The sequence below is a fragment of the Scyliorhinus torazame genome, chromosome 30, assembly GCF_047496885.1.
Source record: "Scyliorhinus torazame isolate Kashiwa2021f chromosome 30, sScyTor2.1, whole genome shotgun sequence".
NCBI lineage: Eukaryota > Metazoa > Chordata > Chondrichthyes > Carcharhiniformes > Scyliorhinidae > Scyliorhinus > Scyliorhinus torazame.
In genome coordinates, this window is record NC_092736.1 from 18,057,271 (window position 1) to 18,082,011 (window position 24,741).

The window sequence follows — 24,741 nt, forward strand, 5'->3', positions numbered from 1 at the left end:
GCCGGAGCGGAACGGCCGGCGCGAGTTCACGCATGCGGGGAACGTCCGGCATATTTCCGTGCATGCGCGCTACGGCCGGCGTATTTCCGCAAATGCGCGGGGGTACCCTTCTCTGCGCCGGCCCCAAGGCAACATGGCGGAGCCCTACAGGGGCCCGGCGCGGTGTAAAATAGGCCCCCATGGAACCAGCCGCCCCCCGATCGGTAGGCCCCGATCGCGGGCCAGGCCACCATGGGAGTCCCCCTGGGGTCGGTTCCCCCCGCCCCCCCCTTCCAGGGCAGCCCCCGCAGACTCACCTTCCAGGTCCCACCGTGTGGGACCTGAGTAACCCACGCCGGCGGGACTCGGCCAAACCCGTCGGCCGTTTGGCCCATTGGGGCCCGGAGAATCGCCGGGGGGGGTGGGCGCTGTCAACGTCCCCCGACCGGGAGAATGGGGAAGTCGGCATCGGAGCGCGATTCTCCCTTCCCCAGGGGGATTGTCTGACCCGGCGCCGGGTCCGAGAATGCTGGCCCATGTGTAAAATATTCTGGATGAAAAACAAATTTGGTCAAAATCAAAAAAGAAAGTATATTTTGCATCAGAACCTTCCATGTTACACCGGGAACAAGGTTTGACAATGGCCACAGTCTCCATCCTGCTCTGAGCATTGCCTTTGAGTTTAAAAAAAATATGTTCATTGCATGTGGGTGTCGCTGGCTGTGGCTGCATTTATTGCCCATCCCTAATTGCCCTTGAGGGGACAGGTAAGAGTCAACCCCATTGCTGTGAGTCTGAAGTTACTTGTCGGCCAGACTAGGTAAGGACGGCAGCTTTCCTTCCCTAAAGGACATTAGTGAACCAGATGGGTTTTTACAACAATCGACAATGGTTTCATGGTCATCTTTAGACTTTCAATTCCAGATTTTTATTGAATTAAAATTTCTGCAGTGGAGGGATTTGAACCTGGGTCCACAGAGCGCTCTGGGTCTCTGGATTACTCGTCCAGTGACAATACCATTTATTATTTCCAGAGAAAATGGTCACACTGTTAAATGATTCAGAGGAGGGTAGCGGTAATAGATTCATTCACGCTATTTACATCAGGCCTTGTTTTGTGCCTGCTTTTATGTTAGCTCACAACGAGCCCCAGGTATTTGGCCTCTACCCCCTGCCTGGGAAGATCGTACTCCACGGGGATGTGGTGATGTGCATCACTGTGGGTACACGGGGGGGTTAATGTAAATACATGTAGGCTAGCTAGACACTAGAGGGAGCACCAGGGACATCACATACACACTCAACCAATAGATCAGTTAGATAGGACACGACCAATGGACATTCATGATACACACAGAGGTGACACGACCACAGGAGGGCATTACACCAACCCATATATAAAGGACACCACACACATGATCTGCCTCTTTCCAGTGGAGACAGTCAGTGAGTACAGGCGCAGGGTTGATTCAATATTACACCCACCACGTGGATTGCAGCAGCTGGTTAGTTAGTCTGGGTAGCTACAGTAGGATTAGCAGTCATGTCGAACCTGAGTAATAGAAGTGTAAATAGTTTAATAAACGCGTTGAAGTTATCTCCACGTCTGAACCTTCCTTTGTCAAGTGCACCACAAGGAAGCCGCTTATGCTCCACCTAGAGCATAACAAATCATGGGAGATCAAGGATGGCTTCCCCGTGGTCCTTGTGGGGGGTGGGGGGGTTATGATACACTGCAATGGGCTAGAGCCAAATTCGCAACACGGAACGAGAAGGGCTAGATTTGCAAACGCAGTTCTCCACTCACTGAAGTCCCTGAGAGCTATATCACTCAGGGAAAATAACCAGTTAGACTGTGGAAGCTCCCCAGATAGAAGTGCTCTTTTTATTTCAGGGTCCCATTGCTGAGGGCCTAAAAGGAGTTAAACTACCAACCTTCTGAGCTGGGACTGAGGGTGGCGCAGTAGGGCCAGTTTAAGAGGCTGGCAATAAAGGGCTTCCTTAAGGAGTATCTTTATATTGTATCCTCAACGAGAAGGTCAAAGAACACACAATAGAAAGTAATCCACTGAAGTGGCTATGCGTCTAAATAGTAGAGATAAGGGGCAGCATGGTAGCCCAAGTGGATAGCACTGTGGCTTTACAGGACCAGGGTCCCAGGTTCGATTCTCCGCTGGGTCACTGTCTGTGCGAAGTATGCACGTCCTCCCTGTGTGTGCGTGGGTTTCCTCCGGGTGCTCCGGTTTCCTCCCTCAGTCCAAAGAGGTGCAGGTTAGGTGGATTGGCCATGATAAATAGCCCTTAGTGACCAAAAAGGATAGGAGGGGTTATTGGATTACGGGGATAGGGTGGAAGTGAGGGCTTAAGTGGGTTGGTGCAGACTCGATGGGCCGAATGGCCTCCTTCTGCACTGTATGTTCTATGTTCTAAATAGAATAAGTGCCAATATCGTCAGTATTTTGCTTTTGTGTGGGAGAGTATGTGTCACAGGCATTTTAATAATAATAATAATATTTTATTGTCACAAGTATGAAGCTACTGTGAAAAGCCCCTAGTCACCACATTCCGGTGCCTGTTCGGGTAAGCTGGTACAGGAATTGAACCCGCGCTGCTGACCTGGTTCTGCATTACAAACCAGCTGTCTAGCCCACTGGACTTTTCATGGACTTCCAACAAATTTTCACACACCCCATTTTCATGTTCTCTGTCTCTTCTGTGCGAGCCCGTCGTTGGACTTCCATTTCTGTTGGAGGAGTGATTTAAACAATAAGAAATTGAATTTAGGCACGGTGAGCTCTCCAATTTCACTGCCTCATCCTTATTCAGGCGCTGAGCCAGACATGATATTGTCAGATATAAAACAGCACTCTCCTAATTACTCCAGGCTGCAAACTGACAATGGGCATGTTCTGAACCAACAAACTATTGATAAGAAAGTCTAGCCAAATGATACAAGTTCTGGAAATGAAGTCCACCTTAATCACAGCTGACAGAGAAAGGACCACGCAAATATTTAGGGTCGTTGGTGCAAGTATTTAAAAGATAACACATATTTGATAAAAGCAAAGTTTAGAGATTTATGTGTGCTTGATACGGTCTTGAGAGTTGGAATAGTTTAGATAACAATGGAAGATATAATACAATACAAGTATTACCTATTAATATGTTCCGTGTTACAGAGATACAATAGTCAAGAATTTTGATTTATATAAAAATTTCAGGAGCATCCTACATAAAAAACACAGCACATCAAATTCAACAGATCAGACTCGACGCACCAAGCTCTGCACACAAAACACCGTTCATCAAATATACCAAACTCTTCACATCAAACCCTGCACACCAAACCCTGCACACCAAACCCTATGCACCTAACACTGCACAACAAACCCTGCACACCAAATCTTGCACACCAAACCTTGCACACCAAACCCTACTCACCAAAACCTGCATACCAAAACCTGCACACCAAACCCTACGCACCTAACACTGCACAACAAACCCTGCACAACAAACCCTGCACACCAAATCTTGCACATCAAACCTTGCACACCAAACCCTACTCACCAAAACCTGCACACCAAAACCTGCACACCAAAACCTGCACACCAAACCCTGCACACCAAACCCTGCTCACCAAACCCTGCTCACCAAACCCTGCTCACCAAACCTTGCTCACCAAACCCTACTCACCAAAACCTGCATACCAAAACCTGCACACCAAACCCTACGCACCTAACACTGCACAACAAACCCTGCACAACAAACCCTGCACACCAAATCTTGCACACCAAACCTTGCACACCAAACCCTACTCACCAAAACCTGCACACCAAACCCTGCACGCCAAACCCTGCTCGCCAAACCCTGCTCACCAAACCCTGCTCACCAAACCTTGCTCACCAAACCCTGCTCACCAAACCCTGCTCACCAAACCCTGCTCACCAAACCCTGCTCACCAAACCCTGCTCACCAAACTCTGCACGCCTGACCATGCACACCGACCGCTGCGCGCCCAAACCTGCACGTCCAACCCTGCGCGCCCAACCCTGCACGCCCAACCCTGCGCTCCCAACCCTGCGCGCCCAACCCTGCTCACCAAACTCTCCACGGCAAATTTTGCTCACCAAACCCTACACACCTTACTCCACACACCAAACTCTGCACACCAACCCTGCTCACCAAACCCTGCTCACCAAACAATGCTCACCAAACTCTTCACGCCAAACTCTACACGCCAATCGCTGCACACCAAACTCTACACACCAAACCCTGCGCACCAAACCCTGCTCACCAAACTCTACACACCGAACTCCGCACACCGAACTCCGCACACCAAACTCCGCACACCAAACTCTGCACACCAAACCCTGCTCACCAAACTCTGCACACCAAACCCTGCTCACCAAACCCTGCTCACTAAACCCTGCTCACCAAACCCTGCTCACCAAACCCTGCTCACCAAACCCTGCTCACCAAACCCTGCCCACCAAACCCTGCCCACCAAACTCTGCCCACCAAACTCTGCCCATTAAACTCTGCCCACCAAACTCTGCCCACCAAATTCTGCCCACCAAATTCTGCCCACCAAACTCTGCCCACCAAACTCTGCCCACCAAACTCTGCCCACCAAACTCTGCCCACCAAACTCTGCACTAAACTGCTCACCAAACTCTGCTCACCAAACTGCTCACCAAACTCTGCTCACCAAACTCTGCTCACCAAACTCTGCTCACCAAACTCTGCTCACCAAACTCTGCTCACCAAACTCTGCTCACCAAACCCTGCTCACCAAACCCTGCTCACCAAACATTGCTCACCAAACCCTGCTCACCAAACCCTGCTCACCAAACCCTGCTCACCAAACCCTCCACACCAAACCCTCCACACCAAAGACTCCACACCAAACCCTCCACACCAAACCCTCCACACCAAACACTCCACACCAAACACTCCACACCAAACCCTGCTCACCAAACCCTCCACACCAAACCCTCCACACCAAACCCTCCACACCAAACTTTGCTCACCAAACTCTACACACCAAACTCTCCACACCAAACTTTGATCACCAAACTTTGATCACCAAACCCTTCCCACAACCCTGCTCACCAAACCCTCCACACCAAACGTTGCTCACCAATCTCTACACACCAAACTCTGCATACTAAATTCTGCGCACAAGACTGTGCTGACCGAACTCTACCTTCTCCTTGTGCTGGTCTCCAGACTCCATGCTCCGAATACCATGTTGCAGATATCAGATGCCACACGGCCGTGCATAATTAAATAAACATTCACACACATTCCAAGACCCCACACGTACGCGCAACCATATGTTCATGCACAAATACACATAAATGCACACACCACAGAGCCATGCACGCCTGCGCTTCCACACTCTGTGCAAAGCAGTCGCAAATCAGAGGTGCACAATTTAGAAAAAGGGGACAAAACAAAAGAGAACCAATTCCAGAAACTTCATACAGATATTTACTGGCTGTGAGATAACCTCTCCTCTCCCTCAGCGAAGAGGTCCATTAAGCTGCAATTTGAAATAATTTCCAACACTAACACCAATTAGCCTCGAAAGCTGCCACCAAAATGATGTTACAATTGCAATAATTAACAGCCACTTCAGCCGAGGGCCAATTTAGACTATTTCCCAGACAAGGTGGCCTTAACAGGACAAGGCCAAGTTAGCAACTCGGTCCAGCAGCTATGCTGGAGACCCGAAACAATTCTTAAGCAAAGGGGGGTGCTTATAACAGCCAAGTCATTGAGGATGGATGTGACACTTCTGGAACTGTACAATACCAGGTATGACAGTGAGAAATTCTTTAATTATAACATAGTTTTCTTGGAATGTGCTGAATGCAGCCAGATGAAATTTTTGCTATTTAATGGCGCAATGAGAATATAGGGCAAAATTCTCCGGTATCAGCGCGATGTCCGCCGACCGGCGCCAAAAATGGCGCAAATCAGTTGAGCATCGCGCCGCCCCAAAGGTGCGGAATCCTCCGCATCTTGGGGGGCCGAGCCCCAACCTTGAGGGGCTAGGCCTGCGCCGGACTAATTTCCACCCCGCCAGCAGGCGGAAAAGGCCTTTGGTGCCCCGCCAGCTGGCGCGGAAATGACATTGCCGGGCAGCGCATGCACGGGAGCGTTAGCGGCCGCTCATGGCATCCCCGTGCATGCGTTGTGGAGGGAGTCTCTTACGCCTCCGCCATGGTGGAGACCGTGGTGAAGGCGGAAGGAAAAGAGTGCCCCCACGGCACAGGCCCGTCTGCGGATCGGTGGGCCCCGATCGCGGGCCAGGCCACCGTGGGGGCACCCCCCGGGGCCAGATCGCCCCGCGCCCTTCCCAGGACCCCGGAGCTCTTCCGCGCCGCCTTGTCCCGCCGGTAAGAGAGGTGGTTTAATCCGCGCCGGCGGGACAGGCATCCTAGAAGCGGGACTTCGGCCCATTCGGGCCGTAGAATCGCGGGGGGGGCCCGCCAACCGGCATGGCGTGATTCCCGCCCCCGCTGAATCTCCGGTGCCGGAGAATTTGGCAACCGGCGGGGGCGGGATTCACGCCAGCCCCCGGTGATTCTCCCACCCGGTGGGGGGTCGGAGAATCTCGCCCATGGTGGATGTTTACGTGCTGGAGGTTAGATTTTGAAGCAATGATACTTTCTTATAAATGCACTTCTTCTGGGAATTTCTTTTAAAAAAAATTTGAAGTGCCCAATTCTTTTTCTTTCCAATTAAGGGGCACTGTGGCACGGCTAATCCACCTACCCTGCACATCTTTGGGTTGTGGGGTTGAGACCCACGCAGACAGGGGGTGAATGTGCAAACTGCACACGGACAGTGACCCTGGGCTGGGATCGAACCCGAGTCTTCGGCGCCGTGAGGCAGCAGTGCTAACCACTGCACCACCCTTTCTTCTTCAGGGAATTAAATATGAAAGTCTCCATACAGAAAACATCTTAAATTCTCTGTACAGGGGTCTCCTGAGGCTGCCCTTGTACAGCTCATCTAAAACGACTGCAGTGATTTTACAAAAAAATCTATTTCTTTAAAAAAAAATGCTTGTTACTTTAAATTAGGGCTGAAGGATTTTCATGTACTTTTGGCACCCTCCTGCAACAGACACTAATGTATGTATACACACACATACACATCTATACACACACGGAAGTATACATGCATACACCACAGATGCACACACACCACATGTATGCACACACGGAAACATGCATGCATATGCGCACGCATCACAGATGCACACTTGCACGGAAACATACACATATATACGCACACACCACAGATGCATGCACACACGAGCACAAATTCACACACATATTGCCTACACGTGAAAACACACACACACATACATCCACACACACACACCACACATGTATCCACACATGCACACACACATACACACACACACACTCGTGAACATTCCACACATATGCACATGGTTTTTGTCACCAGCTCTGAGGCAAAAATCAACATCCTCTGAGAGGTTTCTGTCGTGATGTACACAAGGGGTTAATGTAAATACACTACACCTAAGTAACCACTAGAGGAAGCACCAGAGATGTCATGACATGCAGATACGTAACCAATGGGTCATTAGAACAGGACACAACCAATGGGCAATCAGGACATCCAGAAGTGGCATTACCACAAGGGGGCCCTACACAACCCATATAAAAAGGACAGGGCATACAGGCTCTGCCTCTTCCACCGGCAGAAACCAAGAGAGCAAGACAGGGTTGATTATCAGCAACATCACGTGGTCTAGAGCAAGCTTGTATAGTTAGCAGAATAGACTGAGTTACTAGAGGCAGATTAGTCGAGTGTCGAACTCATTTAAGAACATTGTTAATCGTTCAATAAAAATGTTAAACTTATCTCCGAGTCTGGACCATCTTTCAGCAGAGCCTACATCAAGTGGCAGCTTATGTTACTCGCAATAACATAACACAACAGTTTCCATTAATCTTTCTGCTTGCCTTACGAGCATATCATCCACATCATTGAACATGTCAAGACACTTCACAGTCTGTTATGGTGAAGGACAGTCATTTTCATCTAATTAAGATGGGATCACTCATTAAGCTCGTGTTTCAACACTGTTTACTGTCGCAAACTATCACATCGAGTTAGCCACTGGAAATTGATTCTTTAAAAAATTTCTGCTGATCAGATGAATATTAATTTCCCCTCTTCTTAAGAAATGCTGCGAATCTTTGGGTTTCTGTACTTTCCATTGCACAGTTAAAGCTGTCATTCTTCCAGCTCCAGAAGGCATTAAGCCCTGCTTGACTAGTCACTGGAATGCCAGATTGGCTATTGAGAGACTTGAAGACTGATGGAGTCAGGGAAGGAATGCTTTTCTAGGCACGCCACGCTGGCAACCCATGCGTAACCAAAAGGGCATGAAAATCCCTCAGCACTAACTTAAAGCAACCAGCATATCTTCTTTATAATTTTTTTGGGGGAAAGTCGCCGTATAGTCATTTAACATGGAATTGTATAATCCCTGCAGTGCAGACGGAGGCCATTCGACCCATTGAGTATGCACTGACCCTCTGAAAGACCCACCCTACCTTGGCCCAATCCCCCACCACGTCCCCGTAACCGCACCGAGGGGTAATTGTAGCACCTAACCTGCCAATCCACCTAACCTGCACACCTTTCGACTGTGGGAGGAAACCGGAGCAAATGTACAAGAAGAGGGCAGCACGGTGGCGCAGTGGTTAGCACTGTCCTTTTTGCCCCACAAGACCCGAAAGACGTACTTGTTAGGTGAATCGGACATTCAGAATTCTCCCTCTGTGTACCCGAACAGGGGGCGGAACGTGGCGACTAGGGGAGTTTCACAGTAAAGACTGTGGGAGGAAACCGGAGCTCCCGGAGGAAACCCACGCACACACGGGGAGAACATGCAGACTCCACACAGACAGTGACCCAAGCCGGGAATCGAACCTGGTGCTGTGAAGCAACAGTGTTAACCACTGTGCGACCGTGCTTCCCGTTGCACATACGTGATGCCTAAATGTCACAGGTGATGAGTGATGTTATGGACAACTTGCCTTCGGCCAATGTGTTTTAATTATGTAGGGAAACAATAATTGACATTTTTAGTTCAATACTCCACTAATGTCAAGTGTTTTATATTTATTCTTTCATAGGATGTGGGCAACAACGGCAGGGTCAACATTTGTTGCCCGTTTCTAATTGGTCTTGAACTGCGTGGCTCACTGGGCCCATACAGTGGTCAGGTAAGAGTCAACCACATTGCTGTGGGCCTAGAGTCACACATAGACCAGACTGGGTAAGGATGGCAGATTTCCTCCCCTAAAGAGGAATGGTGAACCACATGGTTTTTTTCTAACAATCAATGATAGTTACCATTACTAGCTTCCCATTCCAGAATTTAGGAATTGAACTTAAGTCTCAATGAGGTGGCGGGATTTGAACCCACGCTCCCCTGCCCCCAGCATTAGCCTAGGTCTCAGGGACAACTGGTCAGTGGGAGTCTTTCAAAAGGGCATCAACTAGGGTTCAGAGTGAGCACATTCCTCCTAGAGTGAAGGGTAAGGCTGGTGGAAGGAGGGAACCCTGGGTGACTCAGGATATTGAGACTATGGTCAAAAGGCAGAAGGAGGCGTATGACAAGCATAGGCAGCTGAGATCAAATGGACCCCTTGAAGAGTATATGGCTTGTTGGAGTACAGTTAAGAGAGAAGTCAGGAGGGCAAAATGGGGACATCGGATTGTCTTGGCAGATAAGGCAAAGCAAAATCCAAAGAGCTTTTACAGATACATAAAGGGTGACTAGGAAGAGGGTAGCGCCTCTTAAGGGTAAACAAGGTCATCTATGTACAGATCCACAAAGGATGTGAGAGATCCTAAATGAATATTTCTCATCAGAATTTACTGTTGAGGAAGGCACAAATGTTAGGGAAATTGGTGAAATAAAAAGTGATGTCTTGCGGAGTGTACATATTACAAAGAAGAAGGTGCTGGAAATATTAAAGCTACATCAAGATGATAAATCCCCGGGACCTGGTGAAATGTATCCCAGGACATTGTGGGAGGCTGGGGAGGAAACTGCCGGCCCCCTAGCTGAGATATTTGAATCACCGACAGCCACAAGAGAGGTGCCTGAAGATTGGAGGGTGGCAAACGTTGTGCCCTTGCTTAAGAAGGGCAATAGGATTAAGCCTGGGACTACAGACCAGTTAGCCTTACTTCTGTCGTGGGTAAATTGTTAGAAGGTATCTGAGGGACAGGATCTATAGGCATATAGACAGGCAAGGGCTAATTAGGGAAAGTCAGCATGGCTTTGTAAGGGGAAAGTCATGTCTCATGAATTTGATTGAGTTTTTTGAAGGGGTAACCAAGAAGGTAGATGAGGGCAGTACAGTCGATGTTGTCTACATAGACTTTAGCAAGGCCTTCGACAAGGTACCGCATGGTAGGTTGTTGCAAAAGGTTAAATCTCAAGGAATCCAGGGTGAGGTAGCCAATTGGATACAAAATTGGCTTGGGGACCGAAGCCAAAGGGTGGTTGTAGAGGGTTGTTTTTCAAATTGGAGGCCTGTGACCAGTGGTGTGCCTCAGGGATCGGTGCTGGGTCCACTGTTACTTATATATATTAATGATTTGAATGAAAATGTCGGAGGCATGATTAGTAAGTTTGCAGATGACACCAAGATTGGTGGCATAGTGGATAGTGAAGAAGGTTATATAAGATTGCAACAGGGTCATGACCAATTGGGCCAGAAGGCCGATAAATGGCAGATGGGGTTCAATTTGGATAAATATAAGGGGATGCATTTTGGTAGATCAAATCAGGGCAGGATCTACTCAGTTAATGGTAGGGAGTTAGGGAAAGTTACAGAACAAAGAGATCTAGGAATACAGGTTCATAGCTCCTTGAAGGTGGTGTCGCAGGTGGACAGGGTGGTGATGAAGGCATTCAACATGCTAGGTTTTATTGGTCAGAATATTGAATACAGGAGTTGGGACGTCTTGTTGAAGTTGTACAAGACATTGGTAAGATCACACATGGAATACTGTGTTCAGTTCTGTTCACCCTATTATAGGAAGGATATTGTTAAACCAGAAATAGTGCAGAAGAGACTTACGAGGATGCTACCAGGACTTGATGGTCTGAGTTATAAAGAGAGGCTGGGACTTTTTTCCCTGGAGCGTAGGAGGCTTAGGGGTGATCTTATAGAGGTCTAAAAAATAATGAGGAGCATAGATAAGGTCGATAGTCGACATCTTTTCCGGAAGATAGAGGAGTCTAGAACTAGAGGCCATAAGTTTAAGGTGAGAGGAGAGAGATATAGAATATACTAGAGGGTAAATTTCTTCGCACAGAGGGTGGTGAGCATCTGGAACGAGCTGCCAGAGGCAGTGGTAGAGGCGGGTACAATGTTTTCCTTTAAAAAGCAGTTAGACAGTTACATGGGCAGGGTGGGTATAGAGGGATATGGGCCAAATGCGGGCAAGTGGGACTAACTTAGTGATAGAAACTGGGCGGCTTGGGCAAGCTGGGCCGAAGGGCCTGTTTCCATGCTGTAAACATCTATGACTCTATGACTCTATTACAAGTCACGCAATATTATCTTTTGGAAGTGCTAAAGTGCTAGAGTATCCTGTTGGGGATGGGGGAAATGAAGGGCACGCCTTGCATCGAGGAGGAGTTAGAAGATGGGAATGAGAATGAGCATGAACTGAGGAGGAAGACAGTGGTGACAATTAACTTGTGCCAGACATTAAGTGTGAGACTGCAATGGTACAGGAGGCAGTGAAGGGTGAGAGTTGCGGTGGAGGGAATGGGTGGTTGGCGACAGAGAGGAGTGCGCTAATACATACCAAGGGTAGAGGAAGTCATTGCATACTAAAAGGAGTAGAGCAAGTATAATAATCCTTAATTTCTGAGCAAAAACAGCAGAAACGTTTCTGCCTGAATCGAATTACCACAATGTTCCACTACAATAATAATAATCTTTATCGTCACAAGTAGGCTTACATTAATACTGCAATTAAGTTACTGAGAAAAGACCCTCGTCGCCACATTGCGGCACCTGTTCGGGTACACAGAGGGAGAATTGAGAATGTCCAATTCACCTAACAAGCCCGTCTTTCGGGGCTTGTGGGAGGAAACCGGAGCACCCGGAGGAAACCCACATATGAGTGTCTGAATGTTTAAGCTCTCGCAAGTTTGGACTCGACTCCATTTTGAATTCGATGGCTTACGTTGAAGGATATTGTGGAACGTTCAACCTTCTAGAAGTTGGTCAAGAGATTATCCCAGCCACCCAGCTTGCGTAGCTCCCAGAAACCGAGGGTGGGATTTTCCAGCCCTTACTGCCGGTGGGATGTTCAGGTCCCGCCCTCCCCCACCACATCCCCACCCGCCCCGGCCCCCCCTCGGTGCAGTTTCCCTGACGGCGGGACGGGAAAGCCTCACAAAACGCCGCAGACTTTGGCGAGACCGGAGGATCCTGGCAGTGGCCAATGCTGAGCTGCTGCCGCCGCCGAAAACACGCTGCCGGGATTGTGTGTGTGTGTGTGTGTGATCGTGTGTGTGTGTGGGGGGGGGGGGTGATAAATATCCACAAATAGGCTGCATGCTGATAATGTCAGTTCAGAACCTACTTGTGACAATAAGTGATTATTATTATTATTATATACGGCAGTGGGATAGAAGCAATGGGGAAATGGAGGAAAAAGGTTTATAAATTACCTAAAGAAAAGTCAGCAACTGCACGCAAACAAAATGTTTTAATCATTCTCGGGCTTCAACCAACATTTAACTTCCAACCCTTCTAAGGGGGCCTTTGTTTATTCATGGTCGGATAGCAACTGATTGGCTCACGAGGCCAGTAGAGCATTGTTTGAGGGTCAACCATTTTGGCATGGGACTGGATTGACAGGTAGGCCAGACCAGGCGGGGGAGAACCACGATGGTCCTAATGGCCCCCTTCTCCGCCCTCACAATTCTGCGATTCTGTGTGATTCGGAAGCATTTTCAAGCCAATCCAAATGCTTTCCGATCGCTTTTCCTGATTGCCAGGGTTTATTTTAACGTCCCGGTTTTTAAAACCGATTCTTGGAATTAAAGTCTGACTGATTCCGAGACAGTCTCTGTCTAATCCGCTAACGTTCGCTCTGCTGACACTTTCTAGTGTCTGCAGCTCTTTTGCATTTTCTCTCCAATCACAATTAGTTGATCCTGGCCAGGGCAAAATTTCTTCCCAGTAATTTGAATCGGGGAAAGCCACCAGGGTTCGTTGAAATGTTAGCCACACTGTTCGGGAAGGAAAAACTGGCAAAGACAGATCTGACTGGTCAATGGAGGCGTCCCACCAGGGTATGAAGGTTTCTCACAGGTCCTACTGCCTGCCCACACAGTCAGCTCTCACTGAATCTCATCTCATAGAATCATAGTCAGGGGGCGGGATTCTCCGAAATGGAGGCAGAGTGTTTGCGCCATCGTGAACGCCGTCGAGGTTCACGACGGCGTGAAACGGCCCCTATCCCGACCGATTCAGGGCCCGATAATGGGCTACGAGCGGCGCCGCCAGGCCTTGGCGCCGCGTAAAGGCGGCGCCGCATACATGACGCGGCCGGCGCTGCATAACTGGCGTCACCCGTGCCGACCCGCGCATGCGTGGTTGCCATCCTCTCCGAGTCCGCCCCGCAAGAAGATGTTTGACGGATCTTGTGGGGCTGCGGAAGAAAGGAGGTCCTCCTTCAGAGAGGCCGGCCCGACGATCGGTGGGCACCGATCGCGGGCCAGACCCCATTTGAGGCCCCCCCCCCGGTGCAGGATCCCCCCCCCCCTCCCCGGGCAGGCTGCCCCCCAGCGTTCCTGCGCTGTTCCCGCTGGCAGCGATCAGGCGTGGACAGCGCCGGGGGGAACCTGCCGGGGGGAATCGCCATTTTGGCTGTCTCGGGCGATTCACTGGACCGCACCGCGCAAAACGCGATTGTGCCGATCTGGCCGCTTCCACGAATCGCGGGAGGGCGTCGGACCAGCGTGGCGGGAAAATTTGGCGACCCAGGCGATTCTCCAAACCGGCGCGGGAGCAGAGAATCACGTCCAGGGAGTTTTATCAGCACGGAAATAGGCTCTTCGGCCCATCATGTTAACCCCAGCTCATCATGTTCACGCCGGCCATCAAGTACCTATCTACTCTACCCTCTGGGTGAAAGAGCTTTTCCTCAAATCCCCTCCAAGCCTCCTGCCCCTTACCTTAAATCCATTCCCCCTGGTTATTGTGTTTGAATCCCATCGTGGCAGAAAGATCGGGAATTGAAAGCTTAATGATGACCAAGAAACCATTGTCGATTGTCATAAAAACGCATCCGGTTCACGAATGTCCTTTAGGGAAGGAAATCTGCCGTCCTTACCTGGTCTGGCCTACATGTGACTCCAGAACCACACAGCGATGCGGTTGACTTTTTTGTTCATAATTTAGAGTACACAATTCTTTTTTTCCAATTAAGGGGCAATTTAGCTTGGCCCATCCACCTACCCTGCACATCTTTGGGTTGTGGGGGTGAGACCCACGCAGACACGGGGAGAACGTGGAGGTATTGACCTTGGGTGGGTGCTCTTTCCGAGAGCCGGTGCAGACTCGATGGGCTGAATGGCCTCCTTCTGCACTGGAAATTCTATGAAATCTATGAAATCACATGAGAGGCAGAGCCCAAATTTAACATGGTGCCTATGGTTAGCACTGCTGCCTCATGGCACCGAGGTCCCAGGTTTTATCCAGGTTGTGGGTCACTGTGTGTGTGAAGTTTGCACATTCTCCCTGTGTTTGCGTGGGTATCGCCCCCACAACCCAAAAGATGTGCAGGGTAGGTAGATTGGCCAGGCTAAATTGGCCCTTGATTGGAAAAAAAATTGAAAAAGGTACTCTAAATTTCCAACAGAAAACGTGGGGCGGGATTCTCTAATGATGCGACTATGTCCCCAAGCCAGCGTGAAAAGCGGCGCCAACCATTCCCGCGTCAATGGTCCCCGATAATGGGGAATGCTCCCCTTCCTAGGGGGCTAGGTTGGCGCCGGAGTGGTCCCCGCAGCTCCAGCCGGCGCGGAACCGCCCGCGCAAGTTTGTGCGTGCGCGGACGGCCGGCGTGATTCCGCGCATGCGCGGAATGGCCGGCGTATTTCCGCCCATGCGCCGGGGTTCCCTTCTCCGCGCCAGCCCCCGGGCAATATTGTGGAGCCGTACAGGAGCCCGGTGCGGAATAAAATAGGCCCCCACGGAACCAGCCTGCCCGCCGATCTGTAGGACCCGATCGTGGACCAAGTCACCGTGGCCCCCCCCAACCGGGGTCGGATCCCCCCCCGCTCCCCCTCCAGGACGGCCCCCGAACACTCACCTTCCAGGTCCCACTGTGTGGGATCTGGGTAACTCACGCCGGCGGGACTTGGCCAAACCCATCGGCCACTCGGCCCATTGGGGCCCGGAGAATCGCCGGAGGGGCAGTCAACACACCCGACTCGTGCGGTGGGAATCCCACGGGTGCCCGGGAATCGGCGCCGGGGAATGGAGAATCCCGACCATGGTGTCTGGGAAATAGCATATCTAACAAGGCAGCACCCCTGCAGTACTGCACTGGGGAGTGAGTCTAGATGTGGAGGTGAACCCACCACCGTGTGATGTAGAAACAAGAGCATTACCCACTGTGCCAAGGCCAACACAGCGGAAAGATTACAGAAAGTTAGGCTTAATAACCCTTAAAAATAATCATGCAGGGGAGACGAATTGTGCCAATAAATGATTGAGAAAGATGAGTCCAGAACATTACTGTAAATTAAAATGCGGGAGTAGGACAAAAGGATATAGTTTAAACTCGAGAAGCCTGTTTTTCGGACTGATATCAATCATTTTTTTGCTTAACAATGCACAATTGTTTTTTTGAAGGGGCATGGATAAAGGCAACAAGTTTCCATAAAGTTTGGAAGATTTTCCATTGTTGTGAAAGAGTCCGGTTGTGATTGTTCTGTGCCAGGCTTAATCCGGTAAATGCTGCATGTTTCGCTGCGGGTGACGTACTACACCCATAGAGAAAGAAAAAAGATGGCTTGCTCCAAAGCTAGAAACGTCAGTTCCTTTCTCTCCCTACAGATGCTGCCAGAGCTGCTGAGATTTTCCAGCATTTTCTCTTTCGTCCCTCAGCACATGTTGAACAGATGAGAGTAAACTCTACAACCTGGTGTTTTAGCTTTCCAAAACCTCCTTCCAACGAGAGGGCTGAGAGAGAGTGTGTGAGTATGCGGAGAGCTTGAGGGGGGGGGGTGAGTCTGTGCTAGCTTATCATCACGGCACGGTGGTGCAGCGGTTAGCACTGCTGCCTCACAGCACCAGGGATCCCGGTTCAATTCCGGCCTTGGGTGACGGTGTGGAGTTTGCATGTTCTCCCTATGTATGCGTGTGTTTCCTCCAGGTGCTCTAGTTTTCCCCACAGTTCAAATGTGTGCAGGCTGGGTGGATTTACCATGCTAAAATTTCCTCTTAGTGTCCTGGGATGTGCAGGTATAGGGCGGGGAATGGGCGTAGGTAGGGTACTCTTTCGAAGAATTGGTGCAGGCTCGATAGGCCAAATGGCCTCCTTCGGCACTGTAGGGATTTTATAATGATATAAAAATCTTTATTGTGTTATGGGCCAGGGTTTAGAGAACCCCAAAGTGTATCATGGAGTTCACCTGACCCACAACTTTTAATAGATTGTGGTATGGGGAGCACACGGCCCACTCTACAGGTGAGGTACAGCAGAAATGGAAAAGTATTTTTTTAAAGCAAAACAATGTTTATTCTATGAACTCAAGTTAACCTTTTTAAAACATACAGTGAACATCTTAGCAACCATCAATTCAAATACAACCCCCAAAGAATACAACACTAAGTAATCCTTAATAACTTCCCAAACAACATCCAGAAGACAAAAGAAGCACCTTTTAAAAGAAGCACATCTGGTTTACATTCACTACTGAGAACATTTATAATTCCGAATTCACCAAATGATCAAGAGGTAGTCTTTTCATGGCAGAGAGATCAACAGTACACCTGTTTTGTCTGGCTTCAGCTCCAATACTGAAAACAAAACTAAATCACACCCTGCAGCAAACAGCCTAAACCGGAAGTAAAAAGCTGACAAACAGCTTAGCTCCACCCACTCTCTGACATCACTGCAATAATAAACACCCATTTCTTAAAGGTACTCTCACTACAGATATTTATAAACAACCATTTCTTAAAGGTACCCTCACATGACAATTGTCACATGTAGGCTTACATTGCAATGACGTTACTGCGGAAATACCCTAGTCTCCACATTCCGGCGCCTGTTTGGGTACATGGAGGGAGAATTCAGAATGTCCAAATTACCTAACAGCATGTCTTTTGGGGCTAGTGGGAGGAAACCGGAGCACCCGGAGGAAACCCGTGCAGACACGGGGAGAACGTGCAGACTCCGCAAAGACAGTGACCCAGCGGGGAATCAAACCTGGGACCCAGGTGCTGTGAAGCCACAGTGCTAACCATTGTGCCAGTGTCCTACCGTGCTGCCCTATTTTATTGGTTTTATGGAAATGGAGACTGAGTCTCTTGATGTGTGATCCTGGATATCTACTCAATTTAAGGTTAGTTGATTGAAAGACTTCAGTTCAGTGAAGAATTGGATGAATTGGTGATGATCAGATGTCACCATATTCAGTTTCACCCTTGCCCGTGTGATGGTTCCAAATTACGGCTAACCACCTGGCTTGCTGTCAGCCTGCCTGTCCACTCTGCTTCTTACAACTGGGCCTTGCAATCTCAATTTTCCGCCACAAAAGCCTTTTGTGCGTCATTCTTTCGGTCCGCCATCCTGCTGATCCTACCCGGTAGTTGGGATACTTACGCTAATGTCAAGGTGCATTGTGACTCTTCTTACACCCGCCTCCCCCAACCCACCCCCCCCACCCCCACACACACACACACCCCACTGCGGGTTGCGACCCCCACTTTGAAATAGCCCGTGCTGGACCATTTCAGATTCAACCACATTGTCCTGGATCTGGGGTCACGTCGAGGTCAGACCGGGACCCGTAGGGATGGCAGATTTCCTTGCCTATAAAAGGACATTAGTTCCTAAAGAACATCTACAAAGTTGAAGCCCAAAATCAGCCATGACTGCATTGAATTGCAGGGCAGGCTCAATGGGCGTGTGAAAACTCCATTTTCCCACCCAATCCCCATATCCCTTAATTCTCTGAGAGACCAAAAAATGTGTCCGTCCCAGCCTTATGTGCATTCATCAATGGAGCACCGACTGGGGTAGAGAATTCCAAAGATTCACAACATAGGAACAGGAGTAGGCCATTCAGCCCCTCGAGCCTGTCCCGCCATTCAATGATATCATGGCTGATCTGTGACTTAACTCCATATACCTGCCTTTGGCCCATATCCCTTAATATCTTTGCTTAACAAAAATACAACTATCTCTGATTTAAAATTAACAACTGATCTAGCATCAATATTTTTTTGTTTGTTGGGACATGGGCATTGCAGGGCGGCACCAGCATTTATTGCCCATCCCTAATTGACCTGTAGGGGGCAGTTAAGAGTCAACCACATTGCTGTGGGTCTGGAGTCATACGTAGGCCAGACCAGGTAAGGACGGCAGATTTCCTTCCCTAAATTGTCATGTGAGAGTACCTTTACGAAATGGGTGTTTATAAATGGGTGTGTATATAAGTATCTGTAGTGAGAGTACCTTTAAGAAATGGGTGTTTACTACTGCAGTGATGTCAGGGTGTGGGTGGAGCTGGGCTGTCTGTCAGCTTTTAACTTTTGTTTTAGGCTGTTTGCTGCAGGGTGTGTTTTAGTTTCGTTTTCAGTGTTGGAGCTGAAGCCAGACAGAGCAGGTGTACTGCTGTTCTCTTTGCCATCAAAAGACTATCTCTTGATCATGTGGTGAATTCAGAATTATAAATGTTTTCAGTAGTGACTTTAACCTGACGTGCTTCTGTTAAAGGTTTTGTTATTTAAGTCGTATGGATATTAAAAGGAAAGCTTACATGGTTACTTAGTGTTGTAGTCTTTGGGGGTTGTATTTGAATTAATGGTTGCTACGATGTTCACTGTATGTTTTAAAAAGGTTAACTTGAGTTCATAGAATAAACATTGTTTTGCTTTTAAAAAATACTTTTCCATTTCTGCTGTACCACACCTGTAGAGTGGGCCGTGTGCTCCCCATACCACAATCTATTAAAAGTTGTGGGTCAGGTGAACTCCATGATACACTTTGGGGTTCTCTAAACCCTGGCCCATAACAAAAGGACATCAGTGAACCAGATGGGTTTTATTTTTATTGAATTCAAATTTCACCATCTGCAGTGGTGGGATATGAACCTGGGTCTCCAGAGCATTACTCTGGATGTCTAGTCCATTAACAATACCACTATGTCACCTTTTCCCCTGGTTTGTGGAAGAGAGTTCCAAACACCTACCACTCTTTGTGCATAGCAAGTGCTTCCTAACGTCTCCTGAATGGTCTGCCTCTATTTTTTGACTATGCTCCCTCATTCTAGAATCTCCAACCAGTGGAAACAATTTATCTTCATCTACCCTGTTTTTGAATGAAGTAATCCCACGTCATCTCAGTCCTAAATGATTGGCCTCTTATCCTGAGATTGTGCCCCTATGCTTTAGATACCCTGGAACAATCTCTCAGCATCCACCCTGTCAAACTCCTTCAGAATTCTGTAGGTTTCAATGAGATCACCTCTCATCCTTCTAACTTCTGGAGAATATACTTTACTCAACCTCTCAATATCGGACATCATCCCAGATACCAATTTAGTGAACCTTCACTGTATCGGCTCCAGTGCTGTGACCAGAACTGCAGACCGTGCTCCAGAGGCAGCCTCACTCTGGTATTGTGCCTCAAGTATACAATTTGTTAGCAGTGAGTCAATGAGTGTATTAGTATTAGTGAGAGGCAGCATGGTTTTGTGAAGGGGAGGTCGTGTCTCACTAACTTGATAGAGTTTTTCGAGGCGGTCACAAAGAATATTGATGCATGTAGGGCAGTGGATGTTGTCTATATGGACTTCAGTAAGGCCTTTGACAAGGTCACTCATGGTAGACTAATACAATAGGTGAAGTGACACGGGATCAGGGGTGAGCTGGCAAGGTGGATACAGAACTGGCTACGTCATAGAAGGCAGAGAGTAGCAATGGAAGGATGCTTTTCTAATTGGAGGGCTGTGACTAGTGGTGTTCCGCAGGGATCAGTGCTGGGACCTTTGCTGTTTGTAATATATATAAATGATTTGGAGGAAAATGTAACTGGTCTGATTAGTAAGTTTGCAGACGACACAAAGGTTGGTGGAATTTCGGATGGCGATGAGGACTGTCAGAGGATACAGCAGGATTTAGATTGTTTGGAGACTTGGGCGGAGAGATGGCAGATGGAGTTTAATCCGGACAAATGTGAGGTAATGCATTTTGGAAGGTCTAATGCAGGTAGGGAATATACAGTGAATGGTAGACCCCTCAAGAGTATTGAAAGTTAGAGAGATCTAGGTGTACAGGTCCACAGGTCACTGAAAGAGGCAACACAGGTGGAGAAGGTAGTCAAGAAGGCATACGGCATGCTTGTCTTCATTGGCCGGGGCATTGAGTATAAGAATTGGCAAGTCATGTTGAAGCTGTATAGAACCTTAGTTAGGCCACATTTGGAGTATAGTGTTCAATTCTGGTCGCCACACTACCAGAAGGATGTGGAGGCTTTAGAGAGGGTGCAGAAGAGATTTACCAGAATGTTGCCTGGTATGGAGGGCATTAGCTATGAGGAGCGGTTGAATAAACTCGGTTTGTTCTCACTGGAACGACGGAGGTTGAGGGGTGACCTGATAGAGGTCTACAAAATTATGAGGGGCATAGACAGAGTGGATAGTCAGAGGCTTTTCCCTAAGGTAGAGGGGTCAATTACTAGGGGGCATAGGTTTAAGGTGCGAGGGGCAAGGTTTAGAGTAGATGTAAGAGGCAAGTTTTTTTACACAGAGGGTAGTGGGTGCCTGGAACTCGCTACCGGAGGAGGTGGTGGAAGCAGGGACGATAGTGACATTTAAGGGGCATCTTGACAAATACATGAATAGGATGGGAATAGAGGGATACGGACCCAGGAAGTGTAGAAGATTGTAGTTTAGTCGGGCAGCATGGTCGGCACGGGCTTGGAGGGCCGAAGGGCCTGTTCTTGTGCTGTACATTTCTTTGTTCTTTGAGTGAGAAAAGGGGATGAAAGGCCACGAGGAAGATCAAATTAACTCTGAGTTGGGAATTGGCCTGGTCAATTCACTTACCCTGCACATCGTTTTGAGTTGTGGGGGTGAGACCCACGCAGCCACGGGAGAATGTGCAAATTCCACACGGCCAGTGACCCAGGGCCAGGATTGAACCCTGATCCTTGGCGCCGAGAGGCAGCAGTGCTAACCACTGGGCCACCGTGCTGCCCGATTGCAACTTTCTAACATCTTTTCCCATGGGATGCGGACTTCGCTGGCTCGGCCAACATTCACCGCCCAACCCTAATTGCGACTTGAGAAGGTGGTGGTGAGCGCCGCCTCGAACCGCTGCAGCCCACGTGGTGTTGGTACGCCCACGGTGCTGTTAGAAGACATGCTTGTTAGGTGAATTGGACATTCTGAATTCTCCCTCAGTGTACCTGAACAGGCGCCGGAGTGTGGCGACAAGCAGATTTTCACAGTAACACTATTGCAGTGGCATTGTGAGTCTATGTGTGACAATAATAAAGATTATTATTATCAGTTAGGAGGCTGGACCAGTCGCGGCCACAGTCCAACTACATCGCCTGTTGGACCACACATCCATCGGACATGGCGGATTGTACAGCGAAATTGAATAGACCCTGCCATGCAGGCCAAGGAGGAAAAAAATGTAAATCATCGATTGAGACGAGGCAGGGAAGAATATTCCTCCCTTTGGCTGTGAAGTTCTTTGGGACATCACACGATTGCGAAAGGGGCGGCACGATAGCACAGTGGTCAGCACTATTGCTTCACAGCGCCAGGGTCCCAGGTTCGATTCCCGGCTTGGGTCACTGCCTGTGCTGAGTCTGCACGTTCTTCCCGTGTCTGCGTGGGTTTCCTCCGGGTGTTCCGGTTTCCTCCCACAAGTGCCGAAAGACGCGCTGTTAGGTGGTTTGGACATTCTGAATTCTCCCTCGGTGTACCCGCACAGGTGCCGGAATGTGGCGACTAGGGGCTTTTCACAGTAACTTCATTGCAGTGTCATAGAAATCATCATAGAAATCATAGAATTTACAGTGCAGAAGTAGGCCATTCGGCCCATCGAGTCTGCACCGGCTCTTGGAAAGAGCACCCTACCCAAGCCCACAGCCCCACCCCCACCCTATCCCCATAACCCAGTAACCCCACCCAACACTAAGGGCAATTTTGGACACGAAGGGAAATTTATCATGGCCAATGCACCTAACCTGCACATCTTTGGACATCTTTGTCAATGTAAGCCTACTTGTGACAATAAAAAATTATAACAATAATCACTTCTTGTCAGAAGCAGGCTTCAATGAAGTTTCTTTGAACCACGTTCCAGCACCTGTTCGGGGAGGCCGGTACGGGAATTGAACCCGCGCTGCTGGCCTTGTTCTGCATTACATTGTATATGTTGTGTTGCCCTATTATGTATTTTCTTTTATTCCCTTTTCTTCCCATGTATTTAATGATCTGTTGAGCTGCTCGAAGAAAAATACTTTTCACTGCACCTCGGTACACGTGACAGTAAACAAATCCAATCCAATCCAAGCCGGCTGGTTTAGCACAGTGTAATAGCATTATAATAGCAATAATTATTATTCTCACCAGTTCTTGTAAACTGCATGGACATGAGGGGGGCGGCTTGGGGAAGGGGAGGTCGCTAACTTTCCTGCAAATTTCAATTCCCTGCAGAGTTGCAATTGGTTGCGGAGGCTTGCTTTTTTTGTTTTGGGACGTTTTGTGATGCGGTAACCTCGTCGGGCGCAGGGATCCCGCGGAATCCCTTATGGAAGAAGGGTCCAGTGGCGGAAGATTTGCCCTGAGAGTTTGCAGAGTCAAAAGAGGAGGGAGGTGAAAACCCAGAGAGAGAGAGGGGGAAGCAGAGAAAAGTTGGTGTATTGGAGTGTCTGCACAGCACTGGGAACAAATGAGGTTAGGCAGACTCGGCTAATCTCTGCCTCCCTCCCTCACCATCCACCCTGTCCCAACATGTTTAGTCTGGAGCTGTGTGCAGTCGGGGGCAGAGCATCGCCAGGAAATCTGAACTTTTCCTAAAGAAACGTTTTTTTTTTGTTCTTGTTGCGCTGCGGAGCAAGGTCGGTGAAAGTTTAACTCTGCAAAGTTGGGTTGGGGGTAAAAGTTTGGCTGCCCCCAGGGCTGGGTGGGGATGGAAGGGGCCAGGCTGCTGCCCGCTGTCCTGGGCTGCTGGTCAGTTTCCTGGTTAGTTTCACTCCGCTTGCCGCTGGTGGGGGCTCAGGGCGGCTGGGGCCAGGTCATCCAGTGGGAGAACAACGGGCGCCTCTACAGCCTCCTCAACAGTGGCTCCGAGTACCTCCCGGCCGGCCAGGAGCCCACCGGCAGCCACCCCCGGGTCTGGCTGGGGGGCCGCCTCCGCCCCGGGGGCACTGGACGTCGCCAGGCGCCCCCCCAGCCGGGCAGGGTGGGCTCGGAGACGGTGAGGGGTCAGACCAGGCACCCTTTCGGCTTTGGACAAGTGCCGGACAACTGGAGGCAGGGCACCTTTGGGGACCCCAGCAACACCCACCGGTACCTGCCAGCCTCCCCAAGGCAGGATGCCAGGCCGAGGCAGCATCAGCCCAGCTCCTTCCCGGAGCCCTCCTTTGCCCAGCCACCTTATCCCCGTTTCCCGGGGGCGCAGCCCTCTTACCCCAACTCCTACGAGCCCAGCTACGAATATGGTTCGCCAATGGGCTTCGATGCGGTGGATGAAAGTGCCCCCTATCACAGAGTGCCCGGGAGCTTGCCTTCGGAAGATAGGGGGTACCCCTACCAACCCAGGACGAGATACGATGAGTATAGAGAGAACGTGCCCCCTTACAGAGCCCAGAGCCAATTGTCCAATCAGGAGAGGTACAACGTGCCCCAGCAACCTTCTGCTTTCGACGGACTTGATCGAAGATACACGCACAGTCTGTACGATGAGAATAGGGAACAGGTGGTTCCGGCAGGTGAGGCGCCGTCATCCCTCTCGCTATCCGGCACTGGACGTAACCCCGCCCTTCGGTCCCCGCTCCCGTCCTCTGAGCTTGGCCAGCTGGGCCCCCGGGTGAGCTCCGAAGGTGCCGGCACTGGGTTCTACCCGTTCGGCCGCAATGTCCCAGTTGACCGCTACTCCTCATCCAGCCACGTGGAACCCAACGCTCCTGCCACCAATTTGGAACAATATGCACTTCGGCAAGTGGACCCCGTTGGTGCGACTGAACAACTGAGGCTCCATGTTCCGCCACCACGTATGGCCCTGGGAAGCGTCTATAGGCCAGACCAAACTGGCAGAGGTAATAGTGTTTAAAATGTATAACAAGTTGTCAAGCAATGCTCAGTTTTTTTGTTGTTGCTGTGGAACAGAAACTAAACTGAAATTACTATTTTCTCTCAGCGTGATTGAAATTCTTCAAATGCCTGCCTGTCACATCTCTGTATTA

At 49.5% G+C, this 24,741-nt stretch overlaps 1 protein-coding gene across 1 annotated transcript in view; it reads left to right on the forward strand.

Annotated features, from left to right (window-relative positions):
- The first annotated feature begins 23,060 nt into the window (after positions 1-23,060).
- LOC140404407 (lysyl oxidase homolog 1-like) overlaps positions 23,061-24,741 on the forward strand; it is an 88,195-nt gene continuing 86,514 nt past the window's right edge. Inside the window, exon 1 of the mRNA XM_072492902.1 lies at positions 23,061-24,594. Within this exon, the coding sequence (XP_072349003.1) occupies positions 23,466-24,594 (1,129 nt within the window). The 5' untranslated portion in view covers positions 23,061-23,465. The remainder of the gene's footprint in view (positions 24,595-24,741) is intronic.